The sequence below is a fragment of the Tachyglossus aculeatus genome, chromosome X1, assembly GCF_015852505.1.
Source record: "Tachyglossus aculeatus isolate mTacAcu1 chromosome X1, mTacAcu1.pri, whole genome shotgun sequence".
In the NCBI taxonomy this organism is placed as follows: Eukaryota; Metazoa; Chordata; class Mammalia; order Monotremata; family Tachyglossidae; genus Tachyglossus; species Tachyglossus aculeatus.
Window position 1 is genome coordinate 82662970 of NC_052101.1, and position 26951 is coordinate 82689920.

The 26951-nt window shown below is 44.7% G+C and overlaps 2 protein-coding genes across 2 annotated transcripts in view; one reads left to right on the forward strand and one right to left on the reverse strand.

Moving 5' to 3' along the window:
• Positions 1–9953, reverse strand: part of HDAC11 (histone deacetylase 11) — a 102866-nt gene extending 92913 nt beyond the window's left edge. The window contains exon 1 of the mRNA XM_038740818.1: positions 9935–9953. The gene's annotated coding sequence lies outside the window, so the exon portion shown is untranslated. The remainder of the gene's footprint in view (positions 1–9934) is intronic.
• NUP210 (nucleoporin 210) overlaps positions 9835–26951 on the forward strand; it is a 154105-nt gene continuing 136988 nt past the window's right edge. Inside the window, exon 1 of the mRNA XM_038740819.1 lies at positions 9835–9995. Coding sequence (XP_038596747.1) covers positions 9835–9995 — 161 coding nt within the window. The remainder of the gene's footprint in view (positions 9996–26951) is intronic.

Below are 26951 nucleotides of genomic sequence, written 5' to 3' on the forward strand. Positions count from 1 at the left end.
TTTGGGGAGAAACTGGGGAGGGGGGGCATCAAGGAGCCCAAAGAAAGCAAGACTCAAGATGTATGCACATAAATTTGGAATGGCAATAGTCTACATGTAGCATTCTTAAGTGAAGATGGTCCCCCAGGAAAGTATCATTGTGTAGTGTGATGATGACTTATTATTAGTAGTAATAATAATAATGGCATTTATTAAGCGCTTACTATGTGCAAAGCACTGGGGAGGTTACAAGGTGATCAGGTTGTCCCATGGGGGGCTCACAGTCTTAATCCCCATTTTGCAGATGACAGAACTGAGGCACAGGGAAGTTAAGTGACTTGCCCAAAGTCACACAGCTGACAAGCGGCAGAGCCGAGATTCAAACCCATGACCTCTGACTCCAAAGCCCATGCTCTTTCCACCGAGCCACGCTGCTTCTCTAAGACTTGAGACTGTGAGCCCCACATGGGATGACCTGATTACCTTGTACCTACCCCAGTGCTTAGAACAGTGCTTGGCACATAGTAAGTGCTTAACAAATGCCTTAATTATTATTATTAGTGGAAAGAACACAAGCCTGGGAATCAGAGGATTTGAGTTGTAATTCTGCCTCCATGATTTTGGGCAAGTCACTTCACTTATCTGTGCCTCAGTGTTCTCGTCCTGTAAAATGAGGATAAAATATCTGTTCTCCCTCCCCCTCAGACAAACAGCCCCACGCTGGACAGGGACTGTGTCCGACCAGACTATCTTGTGTCTACTCCAGCACCCACTAAGATGCTTGATACGTAATAAGCACTTAAATACCAAAATTATTATCATTATCCTGCTAAATAAAATTGAAGTTGCAGTGAGCAATTAAAATTTGGCATCTGATTTTAAACATAATGTACTCTATATAATGATTTGTCTATTATATCAAGGATCTCAAATCACTATGTAAATATTAGCTGGTCCATCCCACTTGATGGGGACCAGGGGAGTAAAAGAGTGTCTAATATGCCTGGAGAAGGAGAAATTAAGGCACAAAGAGGGAACTCTGAATCAGTTCTGCAAGTGATAACCTTATGCTGGATTCCTGGGGGTTACAATGGTCTCAGCTGATACTGTAACACAATGTCACAATAAAGTAAATAGTGTCCAAACACACTGAAAGTAAATTACTAGTGAATGCAGACTGCTCTTATTTGCACTCATTTTGCTGATGTTTCCTCCCCTGTCCCTCCCCTCAGTCTATCAACTTCTCTTAATTGTCTCTCAAAGAGAACTAATTTTTCCACCAAAATTCTTCGCCATTTGGGAACCATGGCATCCAACAAGAAACCTAGTTGATCAAAGACTTTACCTCACAGGTCCTCTAGACTGTAAGCTGCTTGTGAGGCAGGGAGTATGTCTACCAACTCGTTGCATTGTACTCCCCCAAGCACTTGATACCGTGCTCTGCACACAGTAAGCACTCAAATACCACTGATTGACAGGTGCCACCCAGAGCAGTTCTATCTGCTACAACAAGAGGAAACATAGTGACTTGATCTACATGGGGCAAACCCATCCACAGTTCAAAAAGTAAAAATCCAAAATCACAATGTTTCTTAATGAAGCAAACACATTCTGTTCCCATTTCTTTCTAACCAGTGGTATAAGTTGAAAACCCAGGCTCCAAGGAAAGCCAACAAACAGGACTCCCAAGGCAATTTTAACCACCATCCCTGCTCTTGAGCACTCACTACCCAACTGGTCAGTTGCTGTCCAAAATGGTCAAGGAGGGGAGGGTGTGTCTGAAGTCAGAGCTACGTTTGGACAGGGGAGAGGTTAAAAATGCTAGTGGTGACCTCCATTTGTGATCTTACATTGCAGATCTGGAACCCTCTACCTTCAGCCCCATTGATCCAGAGCACAGTTGGAAGCTGCTGCTGCAGCAGCAAAAAAGACAAGTTACTTTAATTTGTCCTTTGTCTTGACTTTTCTTCTTCGCTAGTTAGCCACACAATAAGAAGGGAAGGACAGTTGACTTGGGGAAAGTTTTGTCTGAGCCAAACTGGGTTTTGGCTCTGTGGTGGCTCAACGCAGCCCTGTGGTCTTGGGTCCTGTGAGACTCACTGGCTAGCAGCTCAGCTTGTATAAAGGTCTTAGGGGGACAACTTGGGTGAAGCTGATGCTGATGACAAAAACCAAAATGAGATCAGGTCTGTGAGATGTGGGCCTACCCCAGAATAATAATAATAATGATGGTATTTGGTAAGCACTTACTATGTGCCAAGCACTGTACTAAGTGCTGGGGTGGATAATAATAATAGTAAGAATTAATGTAGTATTTGTTAAGCACTTACTATGTGCAAGCACTGTATTAAGCCCTGGGGCTGGATACAAGCAAATCAGGTTGGACAAGTCCCTGTCCCACGTTTGGCTCACCGTCTCAATTCCCATTTTACAGATGAGGTAACTGAAGCCCAGAAAAGTGAAGTGACTTACCCAAGCCCACACAGCAGGCATGTGGTGGAGCCAGGATTAGAACATGACCTTCTGACTCCCAGGCTCGGGCTCTATCCATTACGCCATGCTGATCATATAGTTTCTCAAGCAGTTTCACCAGCAGTCCCTGGGGTAAGATTAGTTAGAGTAAGAAGGATGAAAAGGACAACAATCATGCTTCTTCTCCAAACATCCTGTCGCCACGGTCAGATACAAAACTGGATGGCACGTTGGCCAGGCCACTAATGGCACTGCTTTTATTCTTATGCTTTCACTGGTAATGATTATGGCCAGGGAGAGCTGAGGTATTAGTAGGAAGAGTTCATTGCATCCATGACTGCCGAGAGCATTGAAAATTCCGTGGCCAAATGGATTTGGGTGGGGGGCACAATGTTTGAAGACTTTTTGCAAATCAGTCCATCAACTCTGAAATTTACTCCTCTTATACCACTTGGTAGGAACATTTAAAGATGAGCAGTTAACATGTTCTTGGATTATCTTTGGATTTCAGTTATCTATACTCTTTGCCACCACTGGTAGGGATAATGAAGGGTTGGTTGTACAACCAGTTTTCCTATAATACAGGGGTTGCCTTTTTTAAAAAAAACCCTTAGGGAACATTCACATGAAGAATGATAATAATCATAATAATTGAAAAGTAATATGTTAACTTTGCCCTCTTCTCTGCTCAGCAACATTATTTCTCCATCTTTACTGACTCCCATGCCCATTGCCTGTTCCAGCTGTTTCAGACATTCAACTCCCTTCTGAAACCCCCCCATCCTCCCGCCTCCCCCATCTCTTGCCCCTAATGATCTGGTCACATATTCTATCAATAAAATTGAAACCATAAGGCATGATCTAACTAAAATCTCCCCTGATCCTCTCTAATCCCTTCCTGCACCTCTCTAATCCCTCCCTGCTCCTGCCCCTTCTTTGACTCTCCCACCTTTCCCAGCAGTATCTCAAGCGGAGACCTCCTGCCTCCTCTCAAAATCCACCCCCCTCCATCTACCCCTCCAACCCCATCCCTTCACACCATATCACAACACTTGCCACCTCCCTTCTTCCCTCCCTGACCACTATTTTCAACCCTTCACTTTCCAATGACTTCTTTCCAACTGCTTTCAAACATGCCCTATCCTAACAAAAAACTCTCCCTTGACCCCAAGGCTCCTTCCAGTTATAACCCTATCTCCCTCCTACCATTCTTCTCCAAACTCCTTGAGCGAGTTGTCTTAAGTTCTGGACCGCCTTCTATTCTCCATCTACACCCACTCCCTTGGAGAGCTCATTAACTCCCATGGCTTCAACTACCACCTCTATATGGGTGATACCCAAATCTACATCTCCAGCCCTGATCTCTCTCCCTCTCTCCAGGTCTGCATCTCCTCCTGCCTTCAGGACATCTCTACTTGGATGTCCCACTGACACCTCAAGCTTAACATGTCCAAAACAGAACTCCTCATCTTCCCACCCAAACTCCGCTCCTCCCCCTGACTTTCCCATCATTGTATATGGCACGACCATCCTCCCTGTCTCACAAGTCCATAACCTTGGCATTATCTTGACTCATCTCTCTCCTTTAACCCCACAGAGTCAACCTGTCACTAAATCTTGTCGGTCCCCCCCTTCACAACATCGCTAAAATCCACCCTTTCCTCTCCATCCAAGCTGCTACCACATTAATACAATTATTCATCCCATCCTTCCTGGATTACTGTATCAGCCTCCTTGCTGACCTTCCAGCCTCCTGCCTCTCCCCACTCCAGTCCATACTTCACTCTGGTGCTTGGATCATTTTTCTACAAAAACATTCAGGACATGTCAACCCGCTCCTCAAAAGACTCCAGTGGTTGCCCATCCACTTCCACATCAAACAAAAACTCCTCACCATTGGCTTTAAAGGACTACATCACCTTCTCCCCTCCTACTTCACCTTGCTACTCTCCTCCTCCAACCCAGCCCACAAATTTCACTCCTCTGGTGCTAACCTTCTCACTGTGCCTCGACCTCACCTGTCTCGCTGCTGCTCCCAGCCCACATCCTGCCTCTGGCCTGGAACACCCTCCCTCCTCAAATCCGACAGACAATTACTCTCCTCTACTTCAAGGCCTTATTGAAGGCACATCTCCAAGAGGCCTTCCCAGACTAAGCCCCACTTTTCCTCATCTCCCACTCCCTTCTGCATCGCCCTGACTTGCTCCCTTGACTCTTCCCTCCTCCCAGCTCCACAGCATTTATGTACATATCGGTAATTCTATTTATTTGAATTGATATCTGTCTTCCCACCTCTAGACTGTAAGCTCGTTGTGGGCAGGGAATGTTTATTGTTGTATTGTACTTTCACAAGAACTTAATACAGTGCTCTGCACACAGTAAGCATTCAACAAATACAATTGAAAATGAATGAATCTGTCACCAAATCCTGTCAGGTTAACCTTCACATTGCTAAAAATCCTTCCCTTCCTTTCAATCCGAATGACTGAGTGCTCTGCACTCAGTAAATGCTCAATAAATCTGAGTGATTGATTATCCTACCCTGCCTTGACTACTGCATCAACGTCCTCACTGACTTCCCTGCCTCCTGTCTCTCCCCACTCCAGTCCATACTTCACTCTGCTGCCCAGATCATTTTTCTACAAAACAGTTCAGTCCATGTTTCTCCACTCCTCAAGAACCTCCAGTGTTTGCCCATCTACCTGTACATCAAACAGAAACTCCTTTCCATTGGCTTTGAAGCACTCAACAATCCTGCCCCCTTCCTAATTTCCTACTATAAAGCAGCATGCTCACTTGGCTCCTCTAATGCCAACCTACTCACTGTACCTTAATCTCATCTATATCTCAATGCCAACCCCTCACCCACATCCTGCCACTGGCCTAGAACTTACTCTCCCTTCATATCTAAGAGACTATCTTAGAGAAGCAGCGTGGCTCAGTGGAAAAGAGCCTGGGCTTTGGAGTCAGAGGTCATGGGTTCAAACCCCGGCTCTGCCAATTGTCAGCTGTGTGACTTTGGGCAAGTCACTTAACTTCTCTGTGCCTCAGTTACCTCACCTGTAAAATGGGGATTAAGACTGTGAGCCCCACGTGGGACAACCTGATCACCTTGTAACCTCCCCAGCGCTTAGAACAGTGCTTTGCACATAGTAAGTGCTTAATAAATGCCATTAAAAAAAAGAGATCATCATTCTCTACGTTCAAAGCCTTATTAAAATCACATCTACAACAGGCTTTCCACAACTAAACCCCCATTTCCCCTACTCCCTCCCCCTTCGGTGTCACCCTTGCAATCGGATCTGTACCCCTTACTCACCCCTTAAGGCCCCTAGTATTCATATATACATCCATAATTTATTTTAATGTCTGTCTCCCCCTCTAGACTGTAAGCTCTTTGTGGACAAGGAATGTGTCTACCAACTCTGGTATATTATACTCTCCCAAGAGCATAGTACAGTGGTCTGTACATAATAAGTGCTCAATAAATACCACTGATAGATCATTAATAATTATTACTTTGGTATGGTTCTTTTATTGCCAAAGTATTCTTACATCACTTCTACCCTCACAACAATCCTGTGAGGCAGAGTACCATGCCTGATCCATAAACAAACTCTTTCTTCCAATACCTTATCACAGTGTATCCAAACAGGTTGGCATTGTCAGATAAATGATCACTAATTCTCTATAGATATTCTAGTCAAAGTCCTTAATGAAAAAGAAAGTTATGGCAAAATTGAGTGTGATTCTGAACACCAGGGGAAAATTAGCTTGAAGTGGAATCCAATTTTAAAACCGAGATCATGTCCCATTTATTTTAGAGTGGTTACCTAGTTCTGATAAAACATTTCAAGTGAAAGGGTTGTTTGTGGATTTGTTATTAAATGGTTTATAACCACCAGGCTAATTGGATGAATCAAACAGCCATCTGTCTGGTTCAATCCCTCAGAGGAGAGGTGCTCTAAATACGTGAAATATAATAACAGAAAAAAAGTAGGGCAAGACTGCATGTTTAGACCTTGTTTGCGAAAAAGCAGCAATCATCACAATTAGACCAAGTATCATCATCCAAATCATGATTAAAATTTTGAAAACATTTTGCACTGTTGGTTCAGAACACATCCCTGCTTCCAACTTTTATCTTTTATAATTAACATCAAGTTCCCAGTGGATAGACCAATGTGTGAGAACCCTTCTCTCTTTTCCTGGTATCATTAAGCACATGAGGCAGCAATCATTATGATTGGTTTGCCCTGCATGGTAGCACTTTACTAAGGCACTTCAATTCAAGTAACACATCAGCCATGCTGAGTGTATTTTCAAGCTCATCATGAGCTGCTTTTTGCTTCTCCAGAGAGTGAGGGATCAGAGCTGGTGGCACATTGATGTCATGAAAGTCTGATGATGGCCAGTGTCCTTTAGTTGAACCCTCAGGAAGTTAACTTCTACACCTTCCTGCCCTTAGGATGACCTAAGCTTTCCCCACTGGCTTCTCTTGGGTTAAGAATCTTCATCGTATCCCTCGCCTATCTCCACCCTCAACACTGGCCAACAAGTTACTCTAATGGTTGAAGTACTGCCATTCATATTTATTATCTTTCTATAGCAGACTAGGATGATGGCTATCTCAAATCAGGCTCGATACCTAGAAAACCCGGCGAGCCTCCCTTTCCCTTTGATCATTTTGATAATTTTTTTGATACTCCACCTCCTCAATGAAGTGTTCACCAACAAATGCTGCAATGAAGCCACCCCTCCTCATCCCCCCGCAGCCCCCAAACAGAAACCACTTGTCCAGAACTCAAGCTTGGTTATGATACAAAATATGTCTTTAGCTAACCTTTTAGCTGTCACCCCTTATTTTGTCCTTTTGTGTGCCCTGGTAAATTGTGGCCTATGATCCCAAAGTTCAACCTGCTCTGATGGGATGAGAGGAAGGGTGAGTACTTAGTTCTGTTTGATGATGGCCTGATGGGAGGCAACAGCAGTGATGAGCAGTTTGGACTCATGTGCAACATTCAAGAATTGGGTAGCTCTTCTTGTGCCAAAACTTCTAACAGATTGGGAGTCAGAGTCAAAACTCATGTCAGGCACTGGATGGCAAACCAAAAGGTAGCACTGAAATACACACTAAGTGGAAGGATTGCACATTTGTCTTTTCAGACACATGTACACTGATTCACTGCCAATAAGGCACTCAGCAGGTCGATCAGTGACCATCATCACCAACAGCATTTATTGAGCACTTTACTAAGTGGTTGAGGAACACACAATAGAAGTAAAAGATGTAGTTCCTGCCCTAGAGGAGCTTGCAGTCTACTGGAAACAAGCAGACTTAAACCATCAAGTACTGTTTTCAACAGGTGAGACATCAAGAGAATTAATACAAATGGTGAAAAAACACAAGTACTTAAAATAGTTTCTTGAGTGCATGCTATGTAGCAGCAGTGTGGGCTAGTGGAGTGAGCATGGGCCTGGAAGTCAGGGGACTTGAGTTCTGATCCCAGCTCTGCCACTTGCCTGCTGTGTGACCTTGGGCCTGTCACTTAACTTCTCTGTGCCTCAGTTTCCTCATCCTTAAAATGGGCATTCGCTACCATTCTCTCCCTTCTCCTTGGATTGTGAGCCCTATGAGACAGGGACTGTGTCCAACCTGATGATGATAATAATAATGGTATTTGTTAAGAACTTACTATGTGCCAAGCACTGGGGTAGATACAAGGTAATCAGGTTGTCCCACATGAGGCTCACAGTCTTAAACCCCATTTTACAAATGAAGTAACTGAGTCCTAGAGAAGTGACTTCCCAAAGTCACGCGGCTGACAAGTAGCGGAGCCGAGATTAGAACCCATGACCTCCGACTCCTAAACCCGTGCTCCTTCCACTAAGCCACGCTGTTTCTGATCTCATCTCTACTTCAGCACTTAGTAAATAGTAAGCACTTAAACGCCACAAGTGTAATTATTAGTTCAAAGCTATATTGCTCTGCCCAGTCAGCCAGGCCTGGCAACAGATAGGCATGTAGTCAATCTGCAATCAATTGAAAAACAAGAGAGACCGGATATTGCAGCAGGACCTAGTGGCACGAGCACGGGTTTGGGAGTCAGAGGACGTGGGTTCTGATCCCAGCTCCGCCACTTGTCTGCTGTGTGACCTCGGGCAAGTCGGTTGACTTCTCTGTGCCTCAGTTCCCTCATCTGTCAAATGGGGATTAAGACTGTGAGCCTCATGGGCCACGTGGGAAAACCTGATCATCTTGTATCCCCCCAGCGCTTAGAACAGTGCTTTGCACATAGTAAGCACTTAACAAATGTCATTATTACTACTATGTGGGACAGGGACTACATCCAACCTAATTACTTTGAATCTACCCTAGTGTTTAGAACAGTGCTTGGCACATAGTAAGCACATAACATACCGTAAGCATTATTATATTGGTGGTGGACCTTCTCCAGACTAAAAATTTCTCAGGAGGCCAAATTCTCTATCCAAATAAAAGTGGGAATAAAGTGGATGGATCCTAAGGTACAGTTTGCCAGGGCTCCTGTCCCTCGTGGGGACTAGGGGTTTCTATCCACCCCCCGGCCCCAGCGCACTATGGTACCAGCGGCAGCGCCGGGACCAGAGAAACTCTCGCCCCAGCCCCCGCCCCGAGAATCCACCAGCTGTCGTGCTTCATCATCCTTCACCGCAGCTGCTGCAGCCTCCCCTCTGTTACCCTCCCCGGGACCAGGGACCGCTTCTGTTTCGCCGTGGGCAGGCAGGGATTCTCGTGAGCATTAAGGGGAGAGGCACGCGTCCTTCTCTGGATAATGGGAGCTGCGGCTAGCGCCGGCACCCCTAAATAAGGGTTGGTGTGGAAGGCCCACCGCAATACGAAGAGGAACGGGGGAGGGGGCGGGCAGGAGAGGTCCGTGCGATCGCGGAGGCTCTTGTGGCTTCCCCACTCCACCCAGGCGCTTTGTATCGCCTGTGATTTCTCTCACCTCTCCTAGCCCCCCTCCAGGCACGCATCCCTCCGGCCGCTGCCCCCCAGAGTCTGGTTGGGGAGGGGAGTAAGGCCCGCGCGCCTTGGCCGCCAGCTCTCATAGAATAGTGTCCCGCAGCCGGTGCCACCACCCCTCCCCCTCTTAAAAACGACCCAGGAAGTTGCATTCAGATCTGGAGGGATCGCCCCCGCCTCTCTTTCCTCCCCCCTCCCAAACCCTCGCTCTCTTCCCCTCCAGCCCTTCCACCCGCAGCCCTGGCGGCGCTCAGTCCGCAGCTCTCCGGCACGTAGGGGTGGGGACTAGGGGTAGGGTGATTGTAGGGGGTGGGAGCGGGGGAAATAAAGAGAGACATAGAGAAAAGGATCAGGTGGGGTGGTAGGGGGGAGGCAGGATGGAAGCTCTAGGGCTTCCCCGGTTCTTGCCGCTGCTGCTTCTGGTGCTGTGCCCGGGCTCTGCAGCCTCCAAACTCAACATCCCCAAAGTACTGCTACCTTTCACGCGGGGAGCCCGCATCAACTTCACCCTGGAGGCCTCGGAGGGCTGCTACCGCTGGTAAGTGAGTCAACCCCAGACTCCCACCTCCCCTTTTTTTTCTGGAAGGGGGCGGGAGAGTAGGACGGGAATTCGGACGGGGAGGAGAAAAACACTACAGGAATCCCCCCCCCCTCCCGATTTGCGGGTGGGGAGTTCTTTCCCCCGGACCCTGGGGGTGCCTTCCACGAGGCTGCAGGACGGGGGGAGGGGGACAGTGCGGCGCGCAAAGCCGCAGGGACCGCCCCTTTGGGCGGCCCGCTCCTTCCCACTCCCTTTCCCGTGGGATCCGCGTGCGGCTCCCCGTTGGAGCAGGTGTGTCCCCCTCCCTCTCTCCCTCCTTTCAGGCCCCAGGGGTGATAAGGGGGTGAGAGCGGAGGCTTGGTCCCCTACCGGGGGGCTGGTGTTGGGGGGGGGGGGGGCAGCGCATGGCGCCGGACTAGGAGAGGGAAGTATCCTTAGTACGGCGGCGGACAGCTGTCCTTGTTTGCCGAGGAGGGGGAAAAAGGGGATCGGGGGAGCGATCACGTCGGAGAGCTCTCCAAATCCCTGGACTGGCCCTCGGCAAGAGGACGAAGGAGAGGTTCGGAATGCCCTTGCCCTGGACCGGGCCGGCGGGGACCGAGGTGGCCTCTGTTACGCCCCGCGGTCCCTAGCAGCCATGCGCTCCCGGCGAGGGGAAGAGGAGGAGGAGGAGTCATTCCTCCTCTCTCTCCTGTTTCTGGGAAACCCCCAGATAGCCCGGGAAGAGGAGCTGGGATCCGTGGAGAAGGGGATGTATCCCCATATCAGAAGGCTTAACAGATCCGACTCGAAGGGAAACCCACCGAGGATGCTACTGCCCCACACGTGCCCGGACTCCCACCAAGTTCTTCCTCCCTTTACCAATCCGGGGTGACTGGTTGGGGTGCCAACCTCTGCATTAGGCTCCTTGAAATACCACTGGCCCAATCTCGACTTTTTGGAGCCCACAGTCTGATGGTGAGGGATACGAGGAGGAAAGATTGAGGTGTCATGGATAAAGAAGTTTTTTTTAAAAAAAAAAACTAGTGTCCAGCAGAAGCCATAACTTGGATCACATAGGCCCAAACCCCAGTTTTGCCCAAATTGTCCAAATATTTCCAGAGAAGCAGATTGAGGTTTCTAACTTCAGGATAGTGATCTCAGATTTCCATTTTAACAGCAAGAGATTCAGTAGTAATTATTATGGTATTTAAGTGCTTACTATGTATCAAGCATTGTTCTAAATGCTGGGGCAGATGTGAGATCATCACATTGGATGCAGTCCCTGCCTCAAAGGGGGCTCACAGTCTAGGAGGGAGAACAGGTATTGGATCTGTATTTTACAGATGAGGAAACCGAGGCCCAGTGAAGTGACTTGCCCATTGTCACACAGTGGGTAAGTGGTAGTGCAGGGATTAGAACCCTGGTCCTCTGATTCCTAGGCCTGTTCTCTTTCCACTAGGCCACGCTCCTTCTCTGGTCAATACTCTGAACACAAGATTCTGTAATAAGCTGTGTATGCGAAGTGTGGGGTTTAGGCAATTGTTAATTCAGGCAAATGGATGATGGGGTTTGAGGCCTGAAACATTTAGATTATCTTTTTACCCTGATAGAACAAACTAAGCAGTTGTTCAACTCTCCACTTAACAGTTTTAGGTTCATGCTTACCTTTGCTTATTTTAGAGTAATTTGGTGAGCCGAGGTCTATATGATAAACGAGGAGCTATAGCTGTGCTTCTCAAAGGAAAAAGGGGTCTATTTCCCCGCTTTAATTTATGCACAGTCTGCTTTGTTGTTGGCACATGATTGCCTTGGCTCTTGACTGCAACAGATGGGACCGCCATACCACCAATGGGTGGGTGTCCTTGTGTAGCCTCCATGATCATGGCGGTATTCCAATCCCCTTCGTGTTGTTTGTGCTGGAGGAGCCTGGCAGGTGAACCTGCCAGCTAAAGTTGTATTTCTCCGGAGTTCGTCAGTGGGATATCAATCACTCAATCAATCGTATTTATTGAGCACTTACTGTGTGCAGAGCACTGTACTAAGCACTTGGGAAGTACAAGTTGGCAATGTATAGAGACAGTCCCTACCCAACAGTGGGCTCACAGTCTAGAAGGGGGAGACAGAGAACAAAACAAACATATTAACAAAATAAAATAAATAGAATAGATATGTACAAGTAAAATAAATAGAGTAATAAATATGTACAAACATATATACATATATACAGGTGCTGTGGGGAAGGGAAGGGGGTAAGACGGGGGGATGGAGAGGGAGACAAGGGGGAGAGGAAGGAGGGGGCTCAGTCTGGGAAGGCCTCCTGGAGGAGGTGAGCTCTCAGTAGGGCCTTGAAGGGAGGAAGAGAGCTAGCTTGGTGGATGGGCAGAGGGAGGGCATTGCAGGCCAGGGGGATGACATGGGCCGGGGGTCGACAGCGGGACAGGCGAGAACGAGGTACGGTGAGGAGATTAGCGGCAGAGGAGCGGAGGGTGCGGGCTGGGCTGTAGAAGGAGAGAAGGGAGGTGAGTTGGGAGGGGGCAAGGTGATGGAGAGCCTTGAAGCCGAGGGTGAGGAGTTTCTGCCTGATGCGCAGATTGATTGGTAGCCACTGGAGATTTTTGAGGAGGGGAGTAACATGCCCAGAGCATTTCTGGACAAAGACAATCCGGGCAGCAGCATGAAGCATGGATTGAAGTGGGGAGAGACACAAGGATGGGAGATCAGAGAGAAGGCTGATACAGTAGTCCAGACGGGCTAGGATGAGAGCTTGAACGAGCAGGGTAGCGGTTTTGATGGAGAGTAAAGGGTGGATCTTGGCAATGTTGCGGAGCTGAGACTGGCAGGTTTTGGTGACGGCTTGGATGTGAGGGGTGAATGAGAGAGCGGAGTCGAGGATGACACCAAGGTTGTGGGCTTTTGAGACGGGAAGGATGGTAGTGCCGTCAACAGTGATGGGAAAGTCAGGGAGAGGGCAGGGTTTGGGAGGGAAGACAAGGAGTTCAGTCTTGGACATGTTGAGTTTTAGGTGGCGGGCAGACATCCAGATGGAGATGTCCTGAAGGCAGGAGAAGGTGCGAGCCTGGAGGGAGGGGAAGAGAGCAGGGGCAGAGATGTAGATTTGGGTGTCATCAGCGTAGAGATGATAGTTGAAGCTGTGGAAGCGAATGAGGTCACCAAGGGAGTGAGTGTAGATCGAGAACAGAAGGGGACCAAGAACTGAACCTTGGGGAACCCCCACAGTAAGGGGATGGGGGGGGGGAGGAGGAGCCTGTAAAAGAGACTGAGAATGAATGATATCTTGGGAAGAGGGACTGGATTATAGGAGTTCTAACAGTATAATGGGGAAACAGGCTTAGATGTTTTCTGATCATGGGAAGGAAACATACTACATCCATGTCTGCTGTCATAGGGAGCATGTGTCTAAAATACCACCAAGGACATAAGGAGTTGGCAACCTCTGTAGACCCATATGCACCTAATTCCTTGCTCTCTCTCACCTGCTCTCTTTTGTCTTCCCAATCTGGCTATTTAAACAGTTGGTTCTTGAAGTGTTCAGTCATAAGGGATAGGTTTCAATTTTCCGTGTCTGGGGTTTCTAGGCATTTCAGTCAAGTTACAACAAGTTATTCTTGAAAGCTTTATGTGGGAAGTTACCAAGAGCCTCCTATTGAAGCAGTGATACATTGTGTCATCATACAATCTTGTTTCTTGAACCTTTTACTCTGCCTTACCTTGAAGATTTTAGGCAGTTCTTGAATGGGCATAATGGTTTAGTGGAAAGAGCATGGGGTTGGGAGTCACAGGTCATGGGTTCTAATCCCAGCTCTGCCATTTAGCTGTGTGACTTTGGGCAAGTCACGTCACTTCTCTGTGCTTCAGTTACCTCATCTGTAAAATGAGGATTAAGACTGTGAGCCCCACGTGGGACAACCTGATTAACTTGCATCTACCCCAGCACTTAGAACAGTGCTTGGCACATAGTAAGCACTTAACAAATACCATCATATGATACAAATACATATCTGAGGACTCTTTTTTAAAAAAACTTTACAGTATTATTATTCCAGGTTTTCTCAAATAGCTATTTTTTAATCACTGACTCATTTGAAGTGGGATCATAAACATTCTCTTCTTGAAAGTTTACTTTGTATTCTTGAGGAGGAAAGAAGTTATTAGAAGCAGCTGGTTTTATAGAATGCTGTAACACACTAATATGTGACTTTCTCTGAGTTAATCTACACTTTTCTAAAAACATTTTTTTACCATCACTTTTACAATGTTCAGCTTTAAATTTGCTTCAAAAACCTCTATCCCTAATCTGATTCAGAAAAATTAGTGTTTTAGAATGTATGCTGTGCCTGATATTTACTTTTTGCAGTACATGACAGTTACCAAATGCCTTGAAGTATTTGACCTCCTTGCCCCTCAACCTAGAATATTAACTATGCACTCAAAATCTAATTTCAGTTTGGATGTTACTAGTTTTAGCAATTTATTGGTTTAATCTTGCAGAGTCTTGACCTGAAGACTTTTTAAAAAGAGATGATACACAACCATCTACTTAAGACATTTTTCAGCACCAGGCACATACATTAGATGCAAGAAAAATCTTCTGATCCCTTTGTTGTCCTGTCCTTTTAGAAAGGAGTGGTGAGGATTGTACTATATTGAAATCACACCCAGGCAATCATGTTTTTAAGCTATATTTCCAAATAAGGTAAACTTGCTGTTTACTGCCAAACTAAAACTAGTAGCAGGTGGCTTAGGTAGTGCACAGATACACAGAGGCCAGAGGGAGAATGAATTACTGATCCTCACTCCAAGCCTACAGAGAACCCTGATGGCTGGATCTCAAGAATCAGGAAGGAGAGTTGCTCTACTCTTGCCAGCTGGGTGGCCTCAGGGCTGTTCCCAGACTTGAGGCAGGCTGTGGGAAGGAGGTCAGGGCCACTAGCACATGTGAGCACCATTGAGGAGAGATGTAGTAGGAAGCTATCATAGCTGCCTGCTGTCTGCCTTCTGGAACCTTGCCAATCTCAAGGTGAACTGGATTCATCTGTAGCAAGAATCACCTATTGCCAATTCCGCTTTCACTTGCTCCGTAGATCAGGAGGCCTAGAACTGTTGAAATAGCACAAAATTCACTCAGGTGATCTTTTATTGTTTTCAAACTGTCATGTAGCTTTGCTAATGAGTCACTATGAACCTCTAACTCTAAGTGAGCATGGACAGGCTGAAGAACTGCAGTAACGGGTGAGGGTTGGGCTTTAAAATCTTATTTTAAAAAGGAAACTTTTTTTAAAGACCTGAATTATTTTACGATCAGGGCCTGTAATAATTTGCCTTGTTCTAACTTAGTCATCCTGAAGTCTCAGAAAAGTTGGTCATGTTTGCAAATCAGAAAGTTAAGCTCTAGTACCCAAATGCAATTCTGGTGAGAATATTTGGGTAGCCAAAACCAGATCCTCTCAGGGTTACCTGACTTAAAGCCTTTATAAAATCTTGGTCCCTTAATGGTATTTTTATCCTCTCCAGATTTTGATTCTCTTCCTAAAAGTAACTTGATAGATACCTGAAGGATAAATAATTTTAATCCATTGCCTGGGTGCACTTCCATTTATGAGTCTTGATGAGCCCTTTCTCATGTCCATTTTAAAGGTGAAGAGAAAGTTAACCATCTCTCTGGTCACTCCATATCCAGCTGCAAAGAAGCTGCTGAGAGCAAAGATGCAAAAGTGTCAGCATTTGAATTATATATAGCCTTAAACTGCTTGACAATCCCTTCAGCACATTGGTAATAATCAGCAAGACATGATCAGGGCAAGGAACACAGAAGCCTCCTCTGCCCCCCCGCCCCCCCCCCCCCCCAAAAAAGTCCAAGCCCACCTCAAGTCACTGTCTGAATTCACAAAGTTCCCCCTGAGGGTTTGAGATAACAAGCCTGTGTTCACTTCTCTTGCAGGCAAGGGGCCCCAGGCCGGATGTGGGTGGCACTGTAATTTTTCGGCACTCATTATACATTTTAGTTAAGGGGGAGAGAAGTCACTAGGTGTGGCTCACTCTTTCCTGTGAGCTGTTTGAGGATGATCTCTGACCCACACTTGTGCTTGGTTTGTTCTTTCAACCTGCTGTTCCCTAACTTTGTGGATCCTACATGTTACTGTACGACTTCTTAAGGATCTCTTGAGGAATTCAGCCATACCAGACCCTTGGTCTCTGTTGCTGATCCTGTCATGTGTTAGAAGACAATGACTCGGTTCCATCCTCTACTCTAAATCCTGTATTCCTTTGGGCAGCAGAAGACTGCTACTAAACCATCAACCCCAACTCATTCCTCCGCCCATTTCCCTTCTTTTGCGTAACTCTCACTTCTTCCTTTCACTAAGTGCTTTCTGACTTGAAAACCTGAAATTGTTTGTTCTTTTTTTTTTCTGGCTGATTGTCTGCAGTTCAGCAATTGGCCACACAGTCTAAAAGATGACACAGTTCTCACTAAGATTTAGGAACCTATATCAGATCATAAGTTGGGTTTTCTGCCCCAATCTATATACCTGATGTTCTGCACACAATAGGCACTCTATTGATCAGTAATTTACAGATCTCCATGGATATTGGCTTTAGGAATTCTAGATACCCCTTTGCCAACTATATGCTATATATTTTTTATACTAAAATATAATGCAAACTAATGTATATTTTACTTGTAGAAATGACTGCATTGCCCACTCCTGGAAATATTTATATATTTTTTAACAGTTTTCAGGTTAATCTTGGCACAAGCAACAAATGTAACTCTCCTCTAGACTGTAAGCTCTTTGAGGGAAGGGAAGGTTTCTACCAACTCTTGAATTGTACTCTCCTAAGGGCTTAGTACAGTGCTTAGCATGCAGTAAGCACTTAAGACTATTGATGTAACGTATATTAAATAAGGATGTTAGAAGGACTTATTCATGCAAAGGCTACCTATGGGATTTTGCAGAACCTATATAGCTGTTAGGTATTTAAAAATGAGTAATGCTGTCAGCATCTACTGAAATAAAGATAGAGAGAATAATTGTCATCACTAGTGATTTGACTTTGTATCCAAGAGATTCTGTGAGAGGAGTAATGTGCCACAGGACCTTTCTACCTCTTGACACTGGCTCTACAGGGTGGACTATGGGCTTTGAGCATTTTAAAAAGTCTTTGAGCAGCTATGTCTTACTTGCCCTGGAGTCACATATTCTAAGAAGGGATGTAGGTGATTTTGAAGAATTTGTAGTCCTGTGCCAGGGGCAGACAAGAAGCATGAAGAGAATGAAAGTTGAGTACACAGTCATTGGCTACACAGTGTAGAGCTGTCACTGAATTATGCTATGTAAGCCTTATGTTCTCCAGTGATGTATGGGTAAACAGAAATAGAGAACAGAATCAAGAAGGTCAGCCTGTTCTTTGGGAGATTGCATGGTCAGAATTTAGTTGCAATGGGGGCATCAAGAGTTATGCCAAATTGAAGGTCTACAAAACTGATGGTATCCATCCTTCTCTGGGGCTGTGGTCTTAGAACAGAAGGCAGATCTGACTTAAACCATTTCATCAATTTCACCTGTGTGGCATGCTCGAAGTCCAATGGCAAGACAGGATCACATCAACCATGAGGTCATGGAATGCAGTTGACTCAAGCTTGTGTGGGAAGGGAATGTGTCTACCATCTCTTATACTGTTCTCTCCTAAGGGATGATGTTGGTATTTAAGTGCTTAAAATGTGCCAGGCACTGTACTGGGGTGCTACAAGTAAATCAGGTTGGATGCAGTCCCTGTCTCACATGGGGCTCACAATCTTAACCATCCCTCCAAGGTGGCACTGGTGGTATCCTAAGGGAGGAGGATGAGGTTGGGAAGTTCTATCCTCAGGACCATCTAGTGACTCAAGGTCCCAAGCTGGTTTCCTGGCACCTTATTCCCTGCCCAGTCCCTCCTCCAAGGATTGAGAGAAAGGTTTGGAGATCTGGGGAAGTCTGGGACAGGGCTACTGATGATTGTTAAGGTTTGGGACAGGGACACTCGCACAAGGAAAAGAATGTTCAATGTACTAAGCACTTAGGGAAGTATAATAGTCGTTGTGGGCAGGGATTGTCACTGTTTATTGTTGTCTTGTACTTTCTCAAGCACTTACTACAGTGCTCTGCACATAGTAAGCACTTAATACAACTGAATGAATGAATGATGTTAGACATAATCCCTGCCCACAAGGAGTTTACAGTCTAGTTGGGAAGACACATTAAAATAAAATATGAATGGGTGAAATGGCACAGTATAAGGACAAAAAGTCCCTGGATAATGGGACTTATTTTAGCAATTTGAATTATATTTTTAACCAACATTTACCTCTGAGGGCTAAAAGAAAAGCCCACAAGGGTGAGTTTTATAGAGTGGAAATGAAAGTGAGCAAGATTGAGAGACTTCATTCTGAAGCTGTTGATGCGCATGCTCCGACTACAAAATGTTTATAAGAATCCTGGCTGAGGATGATTGGACATTAGTGCACTCTTTGGCATTTGTAGCAAATAGCAAACATAGGAAAATGTCTGCACCTGGTATTGCTGGGAAGAAAGCAGCAAAAACATAAATCCCCTCAACTTCTTCCTGCCCTAAAGAGGAAGAACTTAAAAATAGCACAAATCCCTTTGGCTGAACTCCTCATCTCTGTTTTGATGAGAAATCAGTGGAATTTATTAAATGCTTGTTTTGTGCAGAGCACTGTACCAAGTGCTTGGGAGAATACAATAGAATTGGCAGAGTATGGTCTAGAGGGGGAGATGGAAATTTAAAATAAATTACAGGTATGTACATAAGAGAAACGCTTCCGGGTTCTGCTTCAGGTGGAGATGAGGGGCTTCTACGTGCTTGTGTGTTTGGACTGCCTTAATTTGAGAAGTGGAGTTATTTCCACCTCTCTGGCTATGACTTAGTGGTTGGATTTTCATGGGAAACTACCCTGGGGTATCTATCTGACTGTAGGCGTAGGATGCCACTGGTTTGAATGAGATTGTGTCTCAACACTACACATGGGTGCTATCTCTCGCACTCTGCTTTTGTGAAAGTAGACTAGGCTATCTTTTCTGTCCCCTTCTCTGGAGCATTGCCTCCCTAAGTGCCAGCCCTATGGTTGGCCCTGTGAAAACTGCATTTCTCTAGGAGTCAGGACACCTGGGTTCCAATATTGGTTCTGCCTTTAGCTGACCACCGTGGACAAAAACTGTGTAAGCACTTCACAATGTTTTGCTCTCTAATCCACCACCTTGTCCCACCTCTTGGGAAAGTACAATACAATAGAGTTGGTAGACATGATCCTTGCCCACAATGAGCATACAGTCTACAGGGGGAGACAGTCAAAATAAATTGTAGATAGGGGAAATAGTTGAGTATTAGGATATTTACATCAGTGCTGTGGTACTAGGCTGAGTATCAAAGTGATCGAAGGGTACGTAGACAAGTGCATGCTTGATAATAATAATGATAATTATGGTATTTAAGTGCTTATTATGTTCTAAGTACTGGGGTAGATACAGAGTAACCAGGTTGTCCCTCGTGGAGTGCACAGTCTTAATTCCCATTTTATAGATGAGGTAACTAAGGAACAGGGAAGATAAGTGGCTTGCCCAAAGTCACACAACAGAGGTGCAGAGGGGACGGTGGGGTAGGGGAAATGAGGGATTAGTCAGGAAAGGCCTCCTGGAGGAGATGTGATTTTTAGGAGGGCTTTGAAGGTGGGGAGAGTGGTGGACTGTCAGATATGAAGTGGTTCGGAGTTCCAGGTCAGAGGGAGGACAAGGGTAGGGGGATGGTGGCAGGATAGACAAGGTTTAAGTACAGAGAGTAGATTGGCATTAGAGAAACAAAATGTGTGGATTGAGTTGTAGATAGGTAAGGTAGGAGGGAGAGAGATGATTTAGAGCTTTACAGCTGATGGGAAGGAATTTCTGTTTGATACGGAGGTGATTGGGTAACTATTGGAGGTTTCTCCCGTCTTCAAAGCCCTGCTAAAATCACATCTCCAAGAAGCCTTCCCTGACGAATCTCTTATTTCCTCTGGACTGAAAACTTCAATTAAATAGTCTGTTATCGTGATAGTGGTTTACATGGGGCCAGAATGGGGCTGTTTATGTTTCACAGGACTTTACTGTTGGGGGGAAGGGGAGAGGAAGGGAAACCTATTTAGGACATATATTCAATTTATTCTTGAGCAATAGTGATGTATATTGAGCAATCCACAATCTCTCTCTCTAGCCTGATTCCCTTGTGCTCAGCAGGACACATTTTCCCTGAGCTGGAATGGATAAGCAGTTGCAAACTTTAGTTCCTGAAAAGACAATCTTCATAAAACCTTAGAATAGACATTGTTGTACCCTTGTTGATTTTTCTTGTTTTCCATTATTAAGGAATGGCATTCAGTTTGCCTTCAGTAAAAGGTGTCAGGGTTGTGGAGGGTCTTTTCTACCTTCCTGAAAAAACTGTGAGACTAAAACAAACAAAAAAATGAAACCCACCTCCACACACAAACTCCAAAATTCGAAGCAAATAAAAAATGTCAAGGAAACAAAACGTAATCAATTGTAGTTGTTTAGCAACTAGTGTATTCAGAGCCCTGGACTAACTTTCCTTTCTAAATCTTTTCCCATCACTGTGGACAACACCACTATCCTCCCCATCTCTGAAACCCATAATTTTGGGATTATCCATAATCTGGATTGTGGGGGGCAGGGGAGACTGTGTGAGCCCCTAGAAGTCCAAGGACTATGTCTAATGATCTATGTCTTTTTCGTAGCCCTTAGTACAGTGTTTTGCATACAATAAGCATTTAATAAATACTATTACTTCTACTAGCATTAGGTAGGGGCTCAGAGTGAGAGAGCCGGGAGGTCTTTTGGGCCATGCTCGTTGACGATAGCCTAAACTTCTCCAGCTGTGAGTCTTCTTTTGGTCATCCCTGAGGACTGTGGCTTGTGTCAAGCCTCTGAGGAAATTGGTTTTCTGTCCCTGCTGAGCTGAACTGGACCCTTGGCCTGGGGTCTCCCAGACTTGCAATAGCGGGACTCCATAGCTTTATGTTGGTCTTCTCTGATTTAATCTTTAATCTCTCTGCTAGGTCCGCGACCCCCCGAGCTCTGCCCATCCACCAAGCTAGCTATCTTCCTCCCTTCAAGGCCCTACTGAGAGCTCACCTCCTCCAGGAGGCCTTCCCAGACTGAGCCCCTTCCTTCCTCTCCCCCTCACCCCCTTCTCCATCCCCCCATCTTACCTCCTTCCCTTCCCCACAGCACCTGTATATATGTATATATGTTTGTACATATTTATTACTCTATTTTACTTGTACATATCTATTCTATTTATTTTATTTTGTTAGTATGTTTGGTTTTGTTCTCTGTCTCCCCCTTCTAGACTGTGAGCCCACTGTTGGGTAGAGACTATCTCTATATGTTGCCAACTTGTACTTCCCAAGCGCTTAGTACAGTGCTCTGCACACAGTAAGCACTCAAATATGATTGATTGATAGATTGATTGATTTCTAGCCCCCAATTTCCACATCAGCAAATTTGAGCCAAATAAGTACCTGAGAACTCACCCCAACCCCCTCCCCCACCCTCAGCCCTGTTGTATATAGCTTATCTACTCTATTGTTCCTATCTGTAATTTACTTTTGTGTCTATCTCACCTCCCATCGTTTCTTAGATTGTAAACTCTTGGAGCGCAGAGATCATGGTCACTGATTCTACTGAAATCTTTCAGGTGCTTAGTATGGTGCTCTGCACACATTAGAAACTCAGTAAGTACTACCAATTGCTTTTACACTAGAGGTAAAAGACATGATTCCTGCCTTCAGGGAGCTTAGTAAAAACTGTAATAGTTTTTATTAAGTGCCTACTATGTGCAAAGTACTGTACTAAATGGTAGGGGGAAAGTGCACAGAGGAGAATTACAGTATCTGGCCCCTAAGGGGCTCAGTATACAAGAGTTTGAGGTGGGGAAGGATATCTTACCGTCTACCTATCAGGAGGAAAATGGAGGAAAGAAAAATAAGAATCTGGTTGCAAATTTTTTTTAGTAATCATTCTGTTTTTAACAAAAGCAGTACCACCAACCCAATCCAATCTTGACCCCTCCCCCCCCCCCCCCCTTCACAGCCATCCACTCTGATCCACTAAAACTGTAAGCAGCCCTTTCAAAGCACTTGTCCACTCCCATACTCCAGGAAAGCAGGCATTCACCCAGTCTCCACTTTAAAGAAATATCCTTCTTCTCTCTGAAGTATGAGGGACCTCACCTTGCTACTCTCCTACTACAACCCAGCCCACACACTTCACTCCTCTAGTGATAACCTTTTCACTGTGCCTTGATCTCGCTACCGACCTATCGCCCACATCCTGCTTCTGGCCTGGAATGCTCACCCTCCTCAGTTCCGACGGACAGTTACTCTCCCCTGCTTCAAAGCCTTATTGAAGGTACGTCTCCTCCAGGAGGCCTTCCCTGACTAAGCCCTCCCTCCCTTTCCTTTCCTCCCTTCTGCATCATCCTGACTTGCTCCCTCTGTGCTTCCCCCCTCCCAGCCCCACAACACTTATATAGATCTCTGTAATTTATTTTATATTAATGTCTGTCTCCCCCCAACCCCCAGACTGTAAGCTTGTTGTGGGCAGGGAATGTGTCATTTGTGGTACTCTCCCAAGCACTTGGTACGGTGCTCTGCACTCAGTAAGTGCTCAATAAATGTGATTGAATGAATGCACCTGGAGGAACCGTGTAATGGTTGCCCTCGTTGAACATGTTTAGAGAGGTAGCATGTGACATCCTTAATGTTCCTTCTAGTAATCCACTTTGGGCCACTCATCTCTGAATTGATCCAAACCCCTCTTGAACCTTATGCCATTTTCAGTTTGCACAACTTCCTGTAGTAACAGATTCTGAATGCTTACCGCCCACTGTGGTCCGAACACTTCTGTTTTAAATGGTAGTTGTTGGACTCACTTCTCGTTTCATTCAGACAAATACGTCCATAAACACGAAGCAACTAAGCACACCTCTAACTCTGACTTAACTCTTGGATAAATGTATTGTCATTTTCCTCCTGTGAGGGCAAATCAGTGCTTACTGAGATTTCTATTAGATGAGAAGAAAGACATTTCTGGTCCTGGAGAATGGTGGATTGTTGTGTGAGAAGCAGTGTGGCCTAATGGAAAGATCAGGGGTCTGGGAATCAGAGGACCTGAATTCTAATTTGAGATCTGTCACTTACCTGCTGTGTGGCCTGGGGCAAGTCCTCTAACTCTCTGTGTCTCAGTTTCTTCATTTGTAAAATGTAGGACAGGGACAGTGTTTGATAACTTTGTACCTATCCTAGTATTTACCACATAGCCCGTAATAAATGCCATAATTGTTATCTCTAGCATTGGGTATTCAACCTCTTTTTAGTTAATGAACTACTTTAAATATTTCAGAATGTGGATCAAAACCAGTGTACATGTTACAAGCATAATACCTGAAACTCAGCTCCACATGCATTTCAGTAGAATAGAAAATGCCGTTAATGAAATGAGAAATCTGTCTGACTCCAGAAGACTGGATCTTCATTAGGTCTGACCTGATTATTTTGTATCTACCTTAGTGCTTAGTACAGTGCTTAGTGTGTATAAGCACTTAACAAATACCACAAGTATTATTATAGGAGAGAGAATTCTCAGATTAGAGAAAAATTTATGTGGCAGACAGGAGTGTGGCAATGTGCAGTGCATGCTAGGAATTAGTAAACCACTTAGAAAAGCTTTTGAGCAATATGCTTCTTTTCAGTTTCAAGCTAGGACAGCCTTTTTGTAGGTTACCTGTTCCTTGTTGGGCAAGTAATGATTTATGTGAGGCCAATAATAATTGCTTGAATTTATAGAGTATCTTTTTCTCTGAAGAGCTCAAAGCACTTCCCCATCTATTATCTTTCCTCATCCTGGCACCATTCCTGAAGGCTAAATAGATGTAGGTATAATTATCCTGACTTTACAGGTTGGGGAAATTGAGGCATTTTAAATTGCTCAAGATCACCCAATGAGTCAGTGACAGAACAGGACAAGTATCCAGGTTTCTCAATTGCCAGTTCAGGTCACGTGGCCTTCATTTATCTGTGTGCTCATTATGTATTGGACAGATTAAGTTAAATATATATATATATATATATATATATATATATATATATACACACATATAATTTCAGATGGGAAGTTCTGGGTTTTTTCAACATATCTTTAAAAAAGTAAGTCATAGGGAAGTTGATGCCTACACGAGGTATATATCTCTCTTTCTGTTTTTGCTTTTTCAGTCAAAAAGTCATAAAGTCCGTGTTACCATACTTATTCCTCTGCCTTCACCTTTCCTCATTCCTTCTCTGGAGATGTTTCATAGCATCTATTTTTAACCCACCCCACTGTGCCTGGCATTCATAACCCATTACGGGCTGCTATAAGAATTCTGCAGTGGAAAGGTATCACGGTTTGAGTAGAAACCATGGGCAGTTCTTTCTGTGAATTCTCATTTTGGTTGGTTCAAGTTATTGGGGCAGAATGTGGCAAATTCTCACTCCACTAATGCAAAAGGTTGATCCTTTCCAGAAAGCTTCAGGCAGTTTCAGAAAATGTCCTGCATCCTTGCCCCACTTTTCAGTAAAGATTTAGAGGTCAAGGAGTGTAGCAAGCTCTTATTACAGAACTTATATTTTTTTCATGAGGTGTATTCTCATGCATTTCCTATGAGTAATTAAGACTAAACTGCACTTGTTAGCACAAATGAACCACATTTATGATAGCAGTTGCTTCAGAGTACTAATTCACAAAATTCAGTAAATTGCAATAGCTTTATGTCATTAGGGATAATTAGCAGGCATCTGGACATTTTATGATGTGTGAATAGTTTTAGTTCAAAAACACAGGTTTGATTTATTTTTTTTAAATGTCTATCAGATTCAGGGTATGGGCTTGTGCAGTCTTTCTTTGTCTCCCCTTTCCCTCTCTTTTTAAAATCAAATTTCACTGGTGAAAACATCAGCAGTCACCATAAACTATCCTCTGACTGCGTGTTGGTGACAGTTACCTCCTATATCTTATATTGTATTCTCACACTCTCTCTGGTTCAGTTTGATTAGCCACCATTTCTGTGAAAAATTAACAGCCCGTCTTCTGCAGGGAGAGGCCACTATCTTCTAAACAGGATTAGTCTTATCTGGACCTCTGGCTGCCCAGTTCATGGCTAAGGCAGAAAGAAGGGCTGGCTGTCGCATGAAGTGGGGATTGAGGAACTTTTCTCAGTGACAGGAGTAACAAAGATCTTACTCCTGTAGAATCACCATTTCCATTGTGCAGTTATTTTTACTGAGAATCCACCTGGTGTAGGGTATTAGGAACTGGATAATAATAATAATAATGGCATTTATTAAGCGCTTATTATGTGCAAAGTACTGTTCTAAGCGCTGGGGAGGTTACAAGGTGATCAGGTTGTCCCACGGTGGGCTCACAGTCTTCATCTCCATTTTACAGATGAGGCAACTGAGGCCCAGAGAGGTTAGGAGGCCTTCCCAGACTGAGCCCCCTCCTTCCTCTCCCCCTCGTCCCCCTCTCCATCCCCCCTGTCTTACCTTCCCTTCCCCACAGCACCTGTATATATGTATATATGTTTGTACATATTTATTACTCTATTTATTTATTTTACTTGTACATATCTATTCTATTTATTTTATTTTGTTAATATGTTTGGTTTTGTTCTCTGTCTCCCCCTTCTAGACTGTGAGCCCACTGTTGGGTAGGGACTGTTTCTACATGTTGCCAACTTGTACTTCCCAAGCGCTTAGTACAGTACTCTGCACACAGTAAGCGCTCAATTAATACGATTGATTAAGTGACTTGCCCACGGTCACACAGCTGACAGTTGGCAGAGCTGGGATTTGAACCCATGACCTCTGACTCCAAAGCCCGGGCTCTTTCCACTGAGAACACACTGCTTCTCTTTTCAACATCCTTCTGCTTCAACATCCTTCAACTGGATGTTGAAGGAGATTTAGAATTCAGAGAAGAGATAGTCCATTTCAAACAAAAGAGGCAGCCGTACAACCAAGAGAGTATTTATATACACATGTCCTGTATCCACAATGATTGAGTTTGGGCCTGTATCCAAACACAATATATCCTTTGCTCATTTAAGTAACCAATGGAAGCTTATGGTTAAGGATGTGAATCCCATGTGGAGGGTATTAAGAAGCCATTTTGAGGTGGGGAGTCACCCAAACGAAACAATATGGATGTGTTATTTTTTATTTGGGTGCAGACCTCTTTTCACTTTTCTGAAAATGTAAATGAATATGAAAATCCCCAGAGTTGAAACCACTAATGAAGCAGATTTGAATTCTAGACTGTGAGCCCTTTGTTGGGTAGGGACTGTCTCTATATGTTGCCAACTTGCACTTCCCAAGCGCTTAGTACAGTGCTCTGCACACAGTAAGCGCTCAAATATGATTGAATGAATGAATAAGTACCTCATACCATAGGAATAAATACATGCAAAAGGCCATTTATTTACAGAGGGAAGATCAAAGTAAAATGTGAAAAGGATGGCATCCAAATTTCTCATACCCCAAACCTACTATCAAGTTTCCTAAAGGCTTCAGTGGTTTGTATGTTTTGAATAGAGAGGACTGACTAAAGCTTTGAAGCCCAAGATGCCAGAGAAAAGCTATTTGTGACTGCTGAATTCCAGGCACCATTTCATGAGGCAGAATAAGAGTGTGTACACCATGCCAGCTTTAATGATCTTATCTTGGGCTGCTGTGTATGAAAACAACTACAGACTTAGCCGGGGCAAGACTAACCTGAAGAAATGCTCACCGAGAATGAGAACGTTAAAATATTTCGTACATGTGGGTTCCTGTTTATATGCTTCTGTATTTACATGAAGAACCCACTT